Source organism: Tursiops truncatus, chromosome 7, assembly GCF_011762595.2.
Source record: "Tursiops truncatus isolate mTurTru1 chromosome 7, mTurTru1.mat.Y, whole genome shotgun sequence".
NCBI classification, from domain to species: Eukaryota; Metazoa; Chordata; class Mammalia; order Artiodactyla; family Delphinidae; genus Tursiops; species Tursiops truncatus.
In genome coordinates, this window is record NC_047040.1 from 37912943 (window position 1) to 37930087 (window position 17145).

Below are 17145 nucleotides of genomic sequence, written 5' to 3' on the forward strand. Positions count from 1 at the left end.
TCTGCACCAGATAGGTTTTCTTTCTTCTTTTAGATGCCATAGGGGCATCATTGGCCTAGGACCTATTTTTACTAGTATTATTACTAGTATTCTGTTTTCCCCGGAGCCTTCCCCCTCCTTCTTCTACCATTGCATCTCCTACTCCATTTGTCTAGCTTATGGCAAGTAGAGTGGCCCTATACTTAGGCAGAGGATGAACTGCAGTTGGTGAAACCTGGCTGGTTTCACCTTATTGGGTATGGTGGTGAATGTGGCTCTGTTATTCACCCCTCAACTCATGATCCTGTACATCACTCGGGTTCCTTGCTAGAGAGCAGGTGTTGGTCAGTAGTAGTAATGCATTGTTATTTTGGATAAGGTCTTAATAGCACATGAAATGATTTATATGATTCTGCTGCTTCAGCGAACCAAACAACTACTTCCTGAATACAGATCTTCTCTGCAGTTACCTGTCTATGGCTTGTCACTGAAGGAGAGTGTCAATTGGCATAGATGTTCAGGAAGCTACAGGAAACCTTTAAATGCATATTAACAGGAACACTGGGATTTACAATCAAGGAGTTTTTACAATATGATCTCATGTAACACACCCATTTTATAATATAAAAACTTCAGTTTGGACAAGTCGTGTCATAAAAGGGGCCGCAGAATGAGCAAAGCCAGTTGTATAATGATGGACCAACCAGATTTGGATATTGGTGTTTTCTTGGCTTTTATTTGAGGCCAAGTTCTCAAACAGAGCATTGACTTTGCTTCAGGTCAAATTAAAGTTATAATTTGCGTGGGGTTAGTCCTTGTTTAAATCACTTAGGTGAGGTTTAATTTTTGAACAAAACTCTGGAACCAGTTCAATTCACGAAAGAACATATAATTATATAACTTTTATCCTAAGACCCAAGAGATACTTTTCAGTTGATATAATGAGGATTCAAAGGGAATATGAAGCTAAAAAGGAAAGTGCTTGTAGAAATATCTAGAAATAGAAGACATTTGTGAAAGTCTGGTCTCAGTTATTTGTATAGTTCATTGCACAAATTAATACACTTGATTCTCAAAGAAGCAAACATGTTTTTAAATATTGAAACTTCATTTTCAATGAAGAAAGGATGATACAGCAATAAGGGGGTTAACCATGGTTGTATATCTTACTGAATTTTCCAAGGCATACCATTATTTAATATGGAATAGTTAACATGACTGCCCTATTTCCTCTTATCTGTAGTGATTGCCTGCAGCATACCTAGACAACATAAATTCCCAGCCAACTCAAACCCCCTCTTTTGATCCACTGAAAAGTTAGTTAATCCATTCATAAAACCTATTTACCAGACCTCCTAACAAATAGACGGGTCTGAAGATCAGTTCTTGTCATGTTCCCTGCCTGCCATCTGTTTTAGATATTAGCGAGGCATGAAATGCCTACAAGCTATGGTCTGAAAGAGACTGAGAGCAGAGGGCCTGAACTGTCCGCAAACAGAATAACAGAATCCTTAGGCTACAAAGACTGTTAGGTATATTGTCTAATCAAGTGACGATAGGAATGATGATTCAAATCAGTAGTGAATCCACAAATCTCGAAACTAAAATGCATGCTAGTTTCAGGAGAAACCTCTAAGATAGCATATAGGCTTTGGTTACTGTTGTTATGGGACAGGTGATGGAAGTTTGTGGAAGAGACCACACACATAGACTAGTTCAGTTTGGTCAGTTTATGTTGAGCACCTACTGTGCTGCTACTGTGGGGAGAGAAGGGAGTAAGACCTGTTCTTTACTCTATGAGAGTTCTCAGTCTTAGAGGGAAGATGTAACCAAACCAAACTTGGGTCTGCTCGCCTACGTGCAGTAAAGACCATCTACTGATACTGGGCTGTAGTGAAGGAAGGTGCAGCGTTTATCACAAGACCAAGCAAGGGGTACTTGCCTTAGCAAGGGGTGGCTAATGCTGAAAATGCGTGCACTCCTCAGTGGCTTTCGGGGAAAGGTTTTTAAAGTCAGGGTGAGGGAGACGGTTTTGGGATGTGTGACCAGCTTGTGGACATTCTTCTGATTGGTTGGTGGTGAGGTAATCGGGAATCAACGTCATCAACCTTCTGGTTCCAACTTATCTGGGGTGTACGTGCTTGTGGTCAGCATGCAGTTAACTTCTTCCTCTTGGTGGGGGTTTCAGTATCTGCAAAACAACTCAAGGATGTGGCTCAGGATATTTCTATAGCACTTGAGGAGGAACTAAAGGTCCTAGACTTTGTTTAATGGCTAAACTATTATTATTTTCTCTTACTTTTCTTTGTTTCTTTCTTTCTCACTTCTTTGATTAGATTTATTCTTTGGAACTCAGGGAAGGCCTAGGAGGCTAAAGTTTTTCTACAAACAAGAGACAGGTAGAGGACAGGGATGTGGGTCCTGTCCCGGGAAGGCCCCATAGGGTTCTGCTGGGTTACAGTATCGCCCAACTATCTATGCTGTGACAATAATGGCTACTACGGAGCACTTGCTGGGCATGCGCCAAGGCTCATGCCTGCCTAGGACTTATTTACTTACGTTATCTTGAATGTTCTTATCAGTTCTCTAGGGAGAGACTATCATCTCCAGTTTACAAATGGGAAAGCAGTATTTCTTCCCCTGCCTGTTAGCATGCTGCCTCTCAGCACAATATGTTAAATGCCTTGCCGAGGACTGAGGCTGGAATCTGACAGGCGAAGGTCTAATCTTGACTCTGCTATATACCTATGGGGTCTTGAGGACATTTCTTAATTTATCTGAGCCATAGTTTCTCATCTATGAAACAGTAATATCTACCTCACCTCTCAGCTTCAAGGTCAACATCCTCTGAAAGGCCTTACTCAACCACTCTAAGGACTCTTTTTCCCATCTCCCCAGTCACTTGATCTCATTATCCTGTTTTTATTTTGTCATGGCCTTTATCACCATCTGAAAGGATCTCATGTGTCATTGGCTTACATGACTATCGTCGGCCTCCCCACATGATTGTGAGTTTCATGAAGCCAGGGACTGGGCCTGTCGTGGTCACCCTCCCTGTCCCCAGAATCTGGCTTCTGGCACCTAGTAGGCATTCAATAAGTACTACATGAATGGGCAGTGGTCTAGGCAACAGTTGATGGAAAATGTCCTTGTGAACAATTCCACTAGGTTCTCTTAGAAAGAAAATAAATCATTGAAAGCTTTGAACTATGCTGTTAAGGTAGGTAGAAAGATTTGAATTTTTTTTTTTTTAACCATACTGAAGGTTTAAAAATAAGTTGAATTTCATCATCCAGTGCATGATGGTCCATCCTTGACCTGAACTGGGCTTCAATAAAAGGAGCAGGGAGGCAAATACGACACACAGACACAGAAATCGGGATCTTTCGTACACGTGACTGTGGGAGATGCTGAGAGAAATGTGTAACCAGAACTCACCTGAGTAGGTGTTTGGCCTTCACTCTCTGTCACAAGCATTAATCTCAGAGTGAGTGACATGTCGTACTATAACTACAAAAGATACCTCCGGCTGCCACTGACTTGTTTATCTTTGCCATTGTTTCAGGATTCTGAGAAGCGAACCCCGCTTCACGTGGCTGCGTTTCTGGGAGATGCAGAGATCATTGAACTCCTGATTCTGTCAGGTAAATATCAGCTGTACTTAAAAGTCAACTGCAGATAAAAATTTAAATGACCAATTTACTGGACTGACTACTACAATGAACCCAAACAAAATTTCTTTACTGTGCTCGTGGAAGTTTATTTGATCATGGAGTTTATCAGTAGACAAGGGACAATGCAAGACCTTCTTCTTATTGAAAAATGACTTCTCTAGTGACACTTTTATATTGCTTTGAGAGTCTGATTCCTGACTGTCTAACCAGGCCCAGTATTGTGAATGAATTCAGTACATTTGGATATCTTTTAATTTTTTTTCATTGTAAAAAAACAAAGAACAAACAAGAAAGCTGTTTTCTTAAGGTCTACATGAACACATGTAAATGTGTATGTGTATTTACATGTATTTAAATTGCATTACAAAACAATACTATGTCTTGCTTATGGATACATGACTGTAATGCTATAATCAAATAATAAAAATATGGAAGGAAAGGAAACATATCCATTTCTGGATAGTGGTTACCTCTGAGGAGAACAACTGAGTGAGAGATGTCTTCAGGGGAGGGTATGAAAGAGACTATAACTCTGTAAAATTTTTTATTTTTTAAAAATTGGAGTAAATATGGCCAACACATGTTAAATGAGATTTGTGTGTGTACTGGTCTTTGTGATATTATTCTCTTTAGTTTTCGATGTATTTTAAATATTTCATGAGATTTTTAAAATGTCAGTGTTTTCATTTTTGGAAACCTGTATGCTTGGTACATCTCACCAAACAGGTTTCCAAAACCAGTATGTGCTTTCTCCCTTGAGTATTTGCTAGACAAATCCCCAGAATGAATCTGAGCACGTGCACGTGTCTCAGTGTGGATTGTATGCAGGCCAGCTGGCTTTCTTCCTCCTTCTTTTGGTTTGGGGAGATTCGGATCTGGAGGCAATGCCTCTTCCCACAGACCATGCAAAAGGCCTATAATAAGGTTTTACCTTTGTATGCAGTAGGGAAACTGTAGAATTCTAAAGTCATCTATGCAAAGGTAGGAACTGACATGGTAATTCGAGCAGATGTGGAGAACATTATGAAAAAGGAGCAAGCATTGTGCTGTGATACACAAAGAAGACTCACGTTGCCCTTATTTTTGTTGAGTTTGTGTCCTTGAGGTGGGTTTTCCCAGGAAACAAATATTTTGTGCCTTACAATGTTTGTGCCCCGTGCTCTTGACAATCTCGTGGAACTTAAGTTAGATTCCACGTAGTACTTCTGGTGCTCTTGAGAACAGGCCTTCATTCTGATGATTCTAAAGATGTTTCAGGGCTGTGTTCCAAGCAGAACATGTGCTGCTTGAGGCTGGCACAGTCTATGGCTAACAGCCAGCGCACACCTGGCTGGTCGCCCCAACAGTAGAAATTTGGCCCGTGGAAAATTATAGGCAGAATTGGTGAGGGTGAAAAATAAAGAGTTTTGTGGTATGACACCTAATGGTCCCGACCTGCTGTACTCACCATCTAAATGTTGTATTAAGAGACAGATCTGGGTCTCAGAGGAATGTTTGATTCATGAATGTACAAATTCAAAACCTTGTTTTAGATCCCCAGCTTTGGTTTTTTGGTTTTTGGTTTGTTTCTCCACATTCGAAGGGGAAGGTTTTAATTCTTCAGCATGAAGGACCCATCTGTTTTTTTTTTTCAGGCATCTGGGGCCTGGTGATCAAGAAACTTGATTTCACCTCCCCTTCACGTAGGCATGGAATACACCAGCCTCTTTTAAACGGGGCTTATTCAGTAGAGCCAGGAGAAACTGTTCTGTATATCTAGATCTGTACACCTGTTCTCTTAGCCCAGTCATCTAGGAAGAATCACTGGCTATTAATGTCTCTAGTATAATTTTGGGTGGCACATGCTATGGAATTTTTCCTTCTTCCCTCATCAAATTAGGAAGACCAAGGGCATGGGAGAGCATTGGGAAAGTTCTTTAGAAATCTTATTCAGCTGTGGAAACTTAGGCGAATTCTTGGAATTCTCATGGTTTTAATTTCCCCAAAAGGTCCTTTATTCAATATGTATATATTCTAAAGAAATGTCATTGTAAGAGCAATGATTTCATCTCTGAGCTTACATCTGGCAGCTGACCCTTTAGGGAATCCAACCAAACTGTTTTCCAATTTAATAATGAATGAGGTGCTAACAATTCCCACGTTGGACAAATCACTTGGCTTTGCCAGAATTGCCCATTACAGCTGTGTTCTGCATTGTTGTATTAACTTACAGAGCACAGTGTAACCCAAGCCCGCTAAATTCCTACTGACATTATCTCCTGTTAGCCAGGCAGATGGAACCCTGAACGCCTCTGAGCAGACAGCGAGGAATTTCAGGCCTTGCAGATTTCCTCTTCTTCTAACTGTCAGTCCACATTCTGGCTTTGTTTTCCCCACCTGCTTCTAGCTTCTGTTTTGGAACTGGACGAGTCAGGATTAAGGCAAATACAAGGTCAAGAGCTTGCTAAATCATTTGCCTGGAGATGGATGAATGAGATCAATGTGAACCAATCAGTGACCGAGAGTTAAGAGCCTAGGCTTGAGATATAGGAAACAGAGCGCACAGAGAAACAGCCACAGTAACGAGACCCTGTAGAGAAACTCTGGAGACACGCAAGGGTTAGGGAGTTCTGGGCTGAAGGAAGAAAACCAGAAGTACCCACCCTCTAAAATGGGAGTGTTTGTGAGGGTGTTTTTAATTTACTAATTAAAAATAGTAAATTTATTAGAACATAGGCCACCAAACAAGTGGTATTCCTGTAAAATTATTTCCTGTGATTGTTCAAAATGTGATTACTATTCCCAATGCAAATTGCCTTCAGAGCTGGTAGCAGGTCATTCTTTTGATTATCTCATGCATAACAAATATTCATCCTTTGAGGTTGGATTTGATTTTTTTTTTTTTGGTCTAGAGAAAGAGGGGTGATTAAATGAGTCAATGCTGATTTTGGCCTCCAATGTAGTGCAATTATAAAGTAATGGGCCATTTGCTGATGGATATATAAACTGGTTCCAAAGGCAGCTCCAAGGGGAGTTTTTTTTTTTTTTTTTTTTTTTTTTTGCGTTATGTGGGCCTCTCACTGTCGTGGCCTCTCTCGTTGCGGAGCACAGGCTCCGGACATGCTGGCTCAGCGGCCATGGCTTATGGGCCTAGCCGCTCTGCGGCATGTGGGATCTTCCTGGACCAGGGCACGAACCCGTGTCCCCTGCATCGGCAGGTGGACTCTCAACCACTGCGCCACCAGGGAAGCCCAAGGGGAGTTTTTAAAATGCTTTGGACAATGCTACATACATGGAATTATCATACACTGTTCCAAGGTCATTGTTTTGAAGGACAGTGCTCCTGGGCTGTAATAAGATTTGGTCTGTTTGTTTAAAAAAAAAAATCATAAACAAGCTGATCTCACTGTATTATAATCATACTTCATATGATCTTTCTTTCATATTTCTTTTTCTTTTAAATTAATTTGTTTATTTTTTTGGCTGTGTTGGGTCTTCGTTGCTGTGCGTGGGCTTTCTCTAGTTGTGGTGAGCGGGGCTACTCTTCTTTGTGGTGTGCGGGCTTCTCATTGTGGTGGCTTCTCTTTGTTGCAGAGCATGGGCTCCAGGTGCGTGGTCTTCGGTAGCTGTGGCATGCGACCTCAGTAGTTGAGGCGCACAGGCTTAGTTGCTCCGCGGCATGTGGGATCTTCCTGGACCAGGGCTCAAACCTGTGTCCCCTGCATTGGCAGGTGGATTCTTAACCACTGCGCCACCAGGGAAGTCCCCATATTTATTTCTATAATTAAAAGCGAAACATTGGCTAAACCCTCCTTAAGAGTCAGTTGTTCTCTCTGGCCTGTAAGAGTTTTAGTCATTTGGTCTACCTTTTTTCTTTATTCAACTTCTTCCTAGATGACAGGGCTAAGAGAACAGAAATATTGCCTCTGGAAAAGATGCCCAGAGTTCTTTTTACTCCTGATATCTATGAAAATAAAATCAAGTGTTAATAGGGATAAGATTAAAAAAAAAGATACTTAATTTGTAATTAGAGTTTATGCCTGATAACTTTTAGTTGTGTCTTTGTTTCTGCAGAACAGCATAGCCTAGTGCTTTAAAAAAAAATGATAAGCTTTAAAATGTCCTTGGGGAAAAAGCATTTGCCTTTAAATCATGAGACATGCAGACTCTGTGTCCTTCAGTGCACAATGGTGCCCGACAGGCAGGTAAATAACATGAAGCTTCCTTTAGAAAAATCAGTTATAAATATTCAACTCAAAACCATCTGATGTCTCCCTCTGACACGTAAACAAGACTCTCAGACAGACGGAGGAAGAGGATGAGGAAGCCGGTCTCACGGGATGACACTGATGAAATACTGCGTCCCCATTCAGAGAACTCTGCTTTTGTCCTAATAATTTTGTTGTTCTGGGAGAGGTTTCCTTGGCAGCTGCCTCTTCAGCCTTTTGGAGGAGGATTAGTAGAGGAATGGAGGACTTAAATAGTGACTGAAAGAATCTACTTCCTAGATTTCTAATTATCTTTCCATTCCTCAAGTGACCCCAAAGCTGCATGAACACAGTGCTGGTGTTTGTTACACACGGGGCGTGTGTTGCTGTATGCTGCGCAGCGAGCTCAGCGTCAAGGTGGAGGGATGAATCGGGAGATGGGGATTGACATATATACGCTAATATGTATAAAATGGATAAGTAATAAGAACCTGCTATATAAAAATTAATAAAATAAAATTAAAAAAATAATAACAATATAATATGATTGTATACATATAAATTATAAGAAAAACATAGTAGAAAAATAGGAGAAATAGGCAAAGAATATAAATAAATGGTTCTCAGAGAATGAATTATAAATGACCAGTAAACAAACATATTAGAAGATGCCCAACCTCACTGTTAAACAGGAAACACAAAAATGTGAGACCATTTTTCTCCAATCAGATTTGCACTATTTTATTTTATTTCTTTATTTTTGGCTGCCTTGGGTCTTCATTGCTGTGTGCGGGCTTTCTCTAGTTGCAGTGAGTCGGGGCTACTCTTCGTTGTGGTGCGTGGGCTTCTCATTGCGGTGGCTTCTCTTGTTGCAGAGCACAAGAGCTCTAGGTGCGCAGGCTTCAGTAGTTGTGGCACTCAGCCTCTAGAGCGTAGGCTCAGTAGTTGTGATACACGGGCTTAGTTGCTCCATGGCATGTGGGATCCTCCTGGACCAGGGCTCGAACCCGTGTCCCCTGCACTGGCAGGCGGATTCTTAACCGCTGCGTCACCAGGGAAGTCCTGCAATATTTTAAATAACTGATAATATCAAGTGTTGATGAGAATGTGGGGAAATTAAGCAATCATACACTGTGAGTGTGTACACTGATACACTTTGGAGGGTTCAGACTATGAAAACCAAAAGTGTGCATGACTGTTGACACAGAAAGTCCGCTTCTAATTATCTATCCTAGACAAATACTTGCACATTTGCGTAAGGTGTCATTTTCTGGATGTTCATAGCAGCATTGTTTGACTAGTGAAATACTGGAAACAATTGAAATACCCATCAATAGAGACGATGTCTTAAAAAATGTATATTTATATGTTGGAGTACATGTGGCAAATAGAATGGACTCATTCTCTAAATTTCGACATAAACAGATATGAAAAATGTATTATTGAATGAAACAAGGAAATTCAGTGTTATTACAATATGACACATTAATGTAAAAGCATACTTATGAAATACTGCTATAAATTTTTTAAAATTGTGTAATATTTTAAAAAACAAGAAGACTATTGTATTGGCCACTCAGCTTAATTCTCTGATTTTCTATGGGTACACGTATTTGTATATGAAGACATAAAAGAAACCAGAAGCTCACCAACCTAACAGAGTAGTAGTTTTCTCCAGGGAGTGAAGAGAGTCCAGCACTGGGGATGATTCTCAAGGGAACGTTACCTAAATCTTTCTATCTTTTTTTTTTTTTTTTTTCCAGTACGCGGGCCTCTCACTGCTGTGCCCTCTCCCGTTGCGGAGCACAGGCTCCGGACGCACAGGCTCAGCGGCCATGGCTCATGGGTCCAGCCGCTCTGCGGCATGTGGGACCCTCCCGGACCGGGGCACGAACCCGTGTCCCCTGCATCGGCAGGCGGACTCTCAACCACTGTGCTACCAGGGAAGCCCAACAATCTATCTTTGAAAAGAAGAATGCACTCATGTATTACTCATATGATCAAAACATGAAGTAAAATAGGTCTGCTGCTATTCATGGTGATAGGCACATTTTCATAGCTCTGGTTCAAGCCAGTTCAGTTGAGGAGACATTGCTGGATCTCTATTTTAACCAGAAAGCATCCTTCATGTGGCAGCTGTTAACTAAGGTCTGAGCTCGACTCAGAACTGTGTCAATGGTAGATACCCCGGTCTCTATCCCTTAGTTCCCTGACTCTACTTCGATAATAGTTAGCAAGCAAGTATACAGTGTTTACCATGTGCCAGGAAGTGATCTCAGGGCTTTTGTGGTACATCCTTCTAGAATGTTTAATGTTTTTACAAAAATGGGTTCATTCATTCATAATGTTTTAGTACTTGCTTTTTGTGCACAACCATAGTTTGTGAACATCTGTCCACGTTATTAAGCATTCTTACAAAGCATCGCAGCTACATCATGTGGCTGTATGGTAATTCCAACCCTTTGTCTAATGCCAAAGTTGTTTCTAGTATTTTACTTTTATGACTAACCTTTCTTAAATCATCCTTAAAGATTAGTCTTAACATTTACCTAAAGTTATTTCCTTACAACAGAGCGTTCTAATACACACATACAAAGACAAAAATAGGTTGTGTATATGAGAGAGAGAGGGAGGAGGGAGAAGAGAGGAGGGGGAGACAGAGGGAGGGAGGATAAAGAGAGGAGGATGGAAGGTAAGATTTTTGGGGTTTTTTGTTTAACATCTTTATTGGAGTATAATTGCTTTACAGTGTTGTGTTAGTTTCTGCTGTATAACAAAGTGAATCAGCTATATGCATACGTATATCCCCATATCGCCTCCCTCTTGCGCCTCCCTCCCAACGTCCCTATCCCACCCCTCTAGATGGTCACAAAGCACCGAGCTGATCTCCCTGTGCCGTGCAGCTGGGAAGGTAAGATTTGAACTTGCAGTGGCAAAAGCAGGTAGACACAGGTCAGGCATGTACTACACACATGTCCTCTGCCCTTGTCAGTATGCTGGCGGTTTGGCTAGTGAGGGAGCTACTGAGATGAGATGCTTAGATTCAAAATGTGGTGATAAAATGACATGTGGAAAGACAGCAAAAGATGCGCTAAGATTCTAGAGCCCTCGCACCTTTGGGTAGGCACAAACTTTTTTTTTTTTAATTTTTTTTTATACAGCAGGTTCTTATTAGATTATATCTATTTTATACATATTAGTCTATACATGTCAATCCCAATCTCCCAGTTCATCCCACCACCACCCCCCGCCCCCACTTTCCCCCCTTGGTGTCCATATGTTTGTTCTCTACATCTGTGTCTTTGTTTCTGCCTTGCAAACCAGTTCATCTGTACCATTTTTCTAGATTCCACATATATGTGTTAATATACAATATTTGTTTTTCTCTTTCTGAGTTACTTCACTCTGTATGACAGTCTCTAGGTCCATCTACGTCTCTACAAATGACCCAGTTTTGTGCCTTTTTATGGCTGAGTAATATTCCATTGTATATATGTACCACAACTTCTTTATCCATTCATCTGTCGATGGGCATTTAGATTGCTTCCATGACCTGGCTATTGTAAATAGTGCTGCAATGAACATTGGGGTGCATGTGTCTTTTTGAATTATGGTTTTCTCTGGGTATATGCCCAGTAGTGGGATTGCTGGGTCATATAGTAATTCTATTTTTAGTTTTTTAAGGAACCCCCATACTGTTCTCCATAGTGGCTATATCAATTTACATTCCCACCAACAGTGCAAGAGGGTTCCCTTTTCTCCACACCCTCTCTAGCATTTGTTGTTTGTAGATTTTCTGATGATGCCCATTCTAATCGGTGTGAGGTGATACCTCATTGCAGTTTTGATTTGCATTACTCTAATAATTAGTGATGTTGAGCAGCTTTTCATGTGCTTCTTGGCCATCTGTATGTCTTCTTTGGAGAAATGGCTATTTAGGTCTTCTGCCCATTTTTTTTTTTTTTTTTTTGTGGCATGCGGGCCTCTCACTGTTGTGGCTTCTCCCGTTGCAGAGCACAGGCTCCAGACATGCAGGCTCAGCGGCCATGGCTCACGGGCCTAGCCGCTCCGCGGCATGTGGGACCTTCCCGCACCGGGGCGCAAACCCATGTCCCCTACATCAGCAGGTGGACTCTCAACCACTGCGCCACCAGGGAAGCCCTGTTGGAAGATTTTTAATCACAGTTTCAATTTCATTACTTGTGATTGGTCTGTTCATATTTTCTGTTCCTTCCTGGTTCAGTCTTGGAAGGTTATACCTTTCTAAGCATTTGTCCATTTCTTCCAGGTTTTCCATTTTATTGGCATAGAGTTGCTTGTAGTAGTCTGTCATGATGCTTTGTATTTCTGCAGTGTCCATTGTAACTTTTCTTTTCTAATTTTATTGATTTGAGTCCTCTCCCTCTTTTTCTTGATGAGTCTGACTAAAGGTTTATCAATTTGGTTTACCTTCTCAAAGAACCACCTTCTAGTTTTGTTGATCTTTTTATTATTTTCTTTGTTTCTATTTTATTTATTTCTGCTCTAATCTTTATGATTTCTTTCCTTCTACTAACTTTGGGTTTTGTTTGTTCTTCTTTCTCTAGTTCCTTTAGGTGTAAGGTTAGATTGTCTATTTGAAGTGTTTCTTGTTTCTTGAGGTAGGATTATATTGCTCTAAACTTCCCGCTTAGAACTGCTTTTGCTGCATACCTTAGGTTTTGGATTATTGTGTTTTCGTTGTCTTTTGTCTCTAGTTATTTTTTGATTTCCTCTTTGATTTCTTCAGTGATCTTTTGGTTATTTAGTTACGTATTGTTTAGCCTCCATGTGTTTGTGTTTTTTATGTTTTTTTCCCTGAAATTTATTTCTAATCTCATAGCACTGTGGTCAGAAAAGATGCTTGATATGATTTCAATTTTCTTAAATTTATCAAGGCTTGATTTGTGACCCAAGATGTGATCTGTCCTGGAGTATGTTCCATGTGCACTTGAGAAGAAAGTGTAATGTGCGGTTTCTGCATGAAATGTCCTATAAATATCAATTAAATCTGTCTGGTCTGTTGTGTCACTTAAAGCTTGTGTTTCCTTATTAATTTTCTGTCTGGATGATCTGTCTGTTGGTGTAAGTGAGGTGTTAAAGTCCGCCATTATTATTGTGTTACTGTCGACTTCCTCTTTTATAGCTGTTAGCATTTGCCTTATGTATTGAGGTGCTCCTATGTTGGGTGTATATATATTTATAATCGTTATATCTTCTTCTTGGGTTGGTCCCTTGATCATTATGTAGTGTCCTTCCTTGTCCCTTAGAACATTCTTATTTTAAAGTCTATTTTATCTAATATGAGTATTGCTACTCCAGCTTTCTTTTGACTTCCACTTGCATGAAATATCTTTTTCTATCCCGTCACTTTCAGTCTGTATGTGTCCCTAGGTCTGAAGTGGGTCCCTTGTAGACAGCATATAGATGGGTCTTGTTTTTGTATCCATCCAGTGAGCCTGTGTCTTCTGGTTGGAGCATTTAATCCATTCACATTTAAGGTAATTATCGATATGTATGTTCCTATGACCATTTTCTTAATTGTTTTGGGTTTGTTTTTTATAGGTTCTTTTCTTCTCTTGTGTTTCCCACTTACAGAAGTTCCTTTAGCATTTGTTGTAGAGCTGGTGCTGAATTCTCTTAGCTTTTGGTTGTCTGTAAAGCTTTTGATTTCTCCCTCGAATCTGAATGAGATCCTTGCTGTGTAGAGTAATCTTGGTTGTAGTTTTTTCCCTTTCATCACTTTAAATATATCGTGCCACTCCTTTCTGGCTTGTAGAGTTTCTGCTGAGAAATCAGCTGTTAACCTTATGGGAGTTCCCTTGTATGTTATTTGTCATTTTTCCCTTGTTGCTTTTAATACTTTTTCTTTGTCTTTAAATTTTGTCAGTTTGATCACTGTGTGTCTTGGCATGTTTCTCCTTGGGTTTATCCTGTATGGGACTCTCTGCACTTCATGGACTTGGGTGGCTATTTCCTTTCCCGTGTGAGGGAAGTTTTCAACTATAATCCCTTCAAATATTTTCTCGGGTCCTTTCTCTCTCTCTCTCTTCTCCTGCTGGGACCCCTATAATGCAGATGTTGGTGCATTTAATGTTGTCCCAGAGGTCTCTTAGGCTGTCTTCATTTCTTTTTTCTTTATTCTGTTCTGCGGCAGTGAATTCCACCATTCTGTCTTCCAGGTCACTTATCCGTTCTTCTGCCTCAGTTATTCTGCTATTGATTCCTTCTAGTGTATTTTTCATTTCAGTTATTGTATTGTTCATCTCTGTTTGTTTGTTCTTTAATTCTTCTAGGTGTTTGTTCTTTAATCTTTTAGGTCTTTGTTAAACATTTCTTGCATCTTTTCAATTTTTGCCTCCATTCTTTTTCCAAGGTCCTGGATCATCTTCACTGTCATTATTCCGAATTCTTTTTCTGGAAGGTTGCCTCTCTCCACTTCATTTAGTTTTTTTCCTGGGGTTTTATCTTGTTCCTTCATCTGGTACATAGTCCTCTGCCTTTTCATTTTGTCTCTCTTTCTGTGAATGTGGTTTTCGTTCCACAGGCTGCAGAATTGTAGTTCTTCTTGCTTCTGCTGTCTGCCCTCTAGTGGATGAGGCTATCTAAGAGACTTTTGCAAGCTTCCTGATGGGAGGGACTGGTGGTTGGTAGAGCTGGGTGTTGCTCTGGTGGGCGAGCTCAGTAAAACTTTAATCCACTTGTCTGCTGATGGGTGGGGCTGAGTTCCCTCCCTGTTGGTTGTTTGGCCTGAGGCAACCCAGCACTGGAGGCCACAGGCTCTTTGGTGGGGCTAATGGCCGACTCCGGGAGGGCTCACACCAAGGAGTGCTTCCCAGAACTTGTGCAGTTGGTGTCCTTGTCCCTGCAGTGAGCCACAGCTGCCCGCTGCCTCTGTAGGAGACCCTCCAACACTAGCAGGTAGGTCTGGTTCAGTCTCCTATGGGGTCACTGCTCCTTCCCCTGGGTCCCGATGCTTTGTGTGTGCCCTTCAAAAGTAGAGTCTCTGTTTCCTCCAGTCCTGTCGAAGTCCTGCAGTCAAATCCTGCTAGCCTTCAAAGTCTGATTCTCTGGGAATTCCTCCTCCTGTTGCCGGGTCGCCAGGTTGGGAAGCCTGACATGGGGTTCAGAACCCTCACTGTAGTGGGTGGACTTCTATGGTATAATTGTTCTCCAGTTTGTGAGTCACCCACCCAGCAGTTATGGGATTTGATTTTATTGTGATTGCACCTTTCCTGTTGTGTCATTGCGGCTTCTCCTTTGTCTTTGGATGTGGGGTATCTTTTTTGGTGAGTTCCAGTGTCTTCTGTCTATGATTGTTCAGCAGTTAGTTGTGATTCCAGTGCTCTCACAAGAGGGAGTGAGTGTACATCCTTCTACTCCTCCATCTTCATCCCAAGAGGCACAAATTTCTGAGGTCCTGCCTTTCCTGCATGTGCTGACTTGCCTCTGTTCAACAGCTGGGGAGATCAGCGATAGTGATTGTGGAGAGAGGACAGCATGAGAAAAAAATGACAATTAGACAGCAAATAACACGTTGTTAACTTGAAATTTTCTTATCAAAATGGACTGTACAAATGAGGTCATCTGCAAATCCAACAGCAGCTCTTACTCGTCTTTCCTTACTCACCTTGGGTGAGCCTTAGGAAAGTCCTGGAAGAGACTACGAATGGGCCATTTTGTATGAAAGTGTCATTTTTCTAACAAGAAGGGCGACTAACCAAGAAAACAGTAGTGTAAGAAAAAGCAACTTAATCCCCCCTGAACCATTTTCATTAAGAGACATAAAACTTTAAGTGTACTAGCTTTTTTAAAAGTATTTTAGGGCTTCTCTGGTGGCGCAGTGGTTGAGAATCTGCCTGCTAATGCAGGGGACACGGGTTCGAGCCCTGGTCTGGGAAGACCCCACATGCCGCAGAGCAACTAGGCCCGTGAGCCATGGCCGCTGAGCCTGCGCGTCCGGAGCTTGTGCTCTGCAACAAGAGAGGCCGCGATAGTGAGAGGCCCGCGCACCGCGATAAAGAGTGGCCCCCGCTTGCCACAACTAGAGAAAGCCCTCGCACTGAAACGAAGACCCAACACAGCAAAAATAAATAAATAAATTACTAAAACTCCTACCCCCAACATCTAAAAAAAAAAAAAAAGTATTTTATTAGAAAATATTTCAAATATATAGAAAAGTATGGAGAATAATGTAATTAATACCCATGTATATAAGCTTTAAGAAATCTTAAGATTTTTCTATACTTGCATTATATCTTTTTGAAAAGGAAGTAAAGCATTGAAGACACAGTTGAAGCCCATTGTATCCTTTCCTTATCCTTTCACACCCTCCCTCCCTAGAGGCAACCACTAGCCAGAATTGGTAGTTGTTTTCTTTAGCCATATTTATTACTTTTTTTTCAATCTGTGCATCTATAAACAACATATTGCTTTGTTTTTGTAAATTTAAAAACTTTATGTAACTGGTATTAAGCCGTTGGTATTAATCTGCAACTTCATTTGTTCTTTCAATGTTGTGTTTTTGAAGTGCATATGTTTATATATGTAACTTCAGTCTGTTCCTTTCCATGACAGTGTAGCATTCCATTGTACAAATATACCACAGTGTATTTTTCCATTTTCCTCTTGATCACCGTTTGGGATCCCAATATCTTGCTGTTACAAACATGCTTCAGTGAATATTCTTGTACATGTATGAGAGTTTCTCTAGGGTATATGATTGGGTGGAATTGCTGGGTGGTAGGGCACACACATCATCAGTTTTATTAGGTAGCATCACCCTGTTTCCAAAGGGGGTTGTACCAATTCACACTCTCACCATCTGTAGCTATGTTTCCCTGTTGCTCCATATCCTTGCTAACTCTTGGCATTTCACACTTTAAAATTTTCCCCAGTTTGATGTGTGCACTATGCTTTGTTAATGTTGCTTTCGTTGGCTTCTCCCTGATGAATTTTGAGAAGTATCTTTTCACATGTGTCTTACCATTTGGGTTTCTTCTTCTTGCATTAGCTTTTTAAGTTTATACACAATATTTACTCTGTGAAAGACCATGAATAACAAAATATATATTTCTGTTCCATATTATTATAACCGGTGTTTGGAACTAGAAGGAAAAATATGAGAAAGGAGGAATGAAATCAAGGGGGAATATATACATATATATGAAAAATATATACATGAAAGTGGAGAAAGAGGGAGAGAAGAGTGACTCGAAGAACCAGAGATAAAGATGGGGAAAATGGAAGGGAAATGCAATCAGTGTTAGTTGAATGCTGTGTGAATG

The 17145-nt window shown here is 40.8% G+C and overlaps 1 protein-coding gene across 9 annotated transcripts in view; it reads left to right on the forward strand.

The window, feature by feature from the left end:
* ANKRD44 (ankyrin repeat domain 44) overlaps nucleotides 1-17145 on the forward strand; it is a 317342-nt gene that overhangs the window by 155315 nt on the left and 144882 nt on the right. For all 9 annotated transcript variants that reach the window (XM_073807446.1, XM_019939220.3, XM_033859922.2 and 6 more), the window contains exon 3: nucleotides 3545-3623. In XM_073807446.1, coding sequence (XP_073663547.1) covers nucleotides 3545-3623 — 79 coding nt within the window. The remainder of the gene's footprint in view (nucleotides 1-3544; nucleotides 3624-17145) is intronic.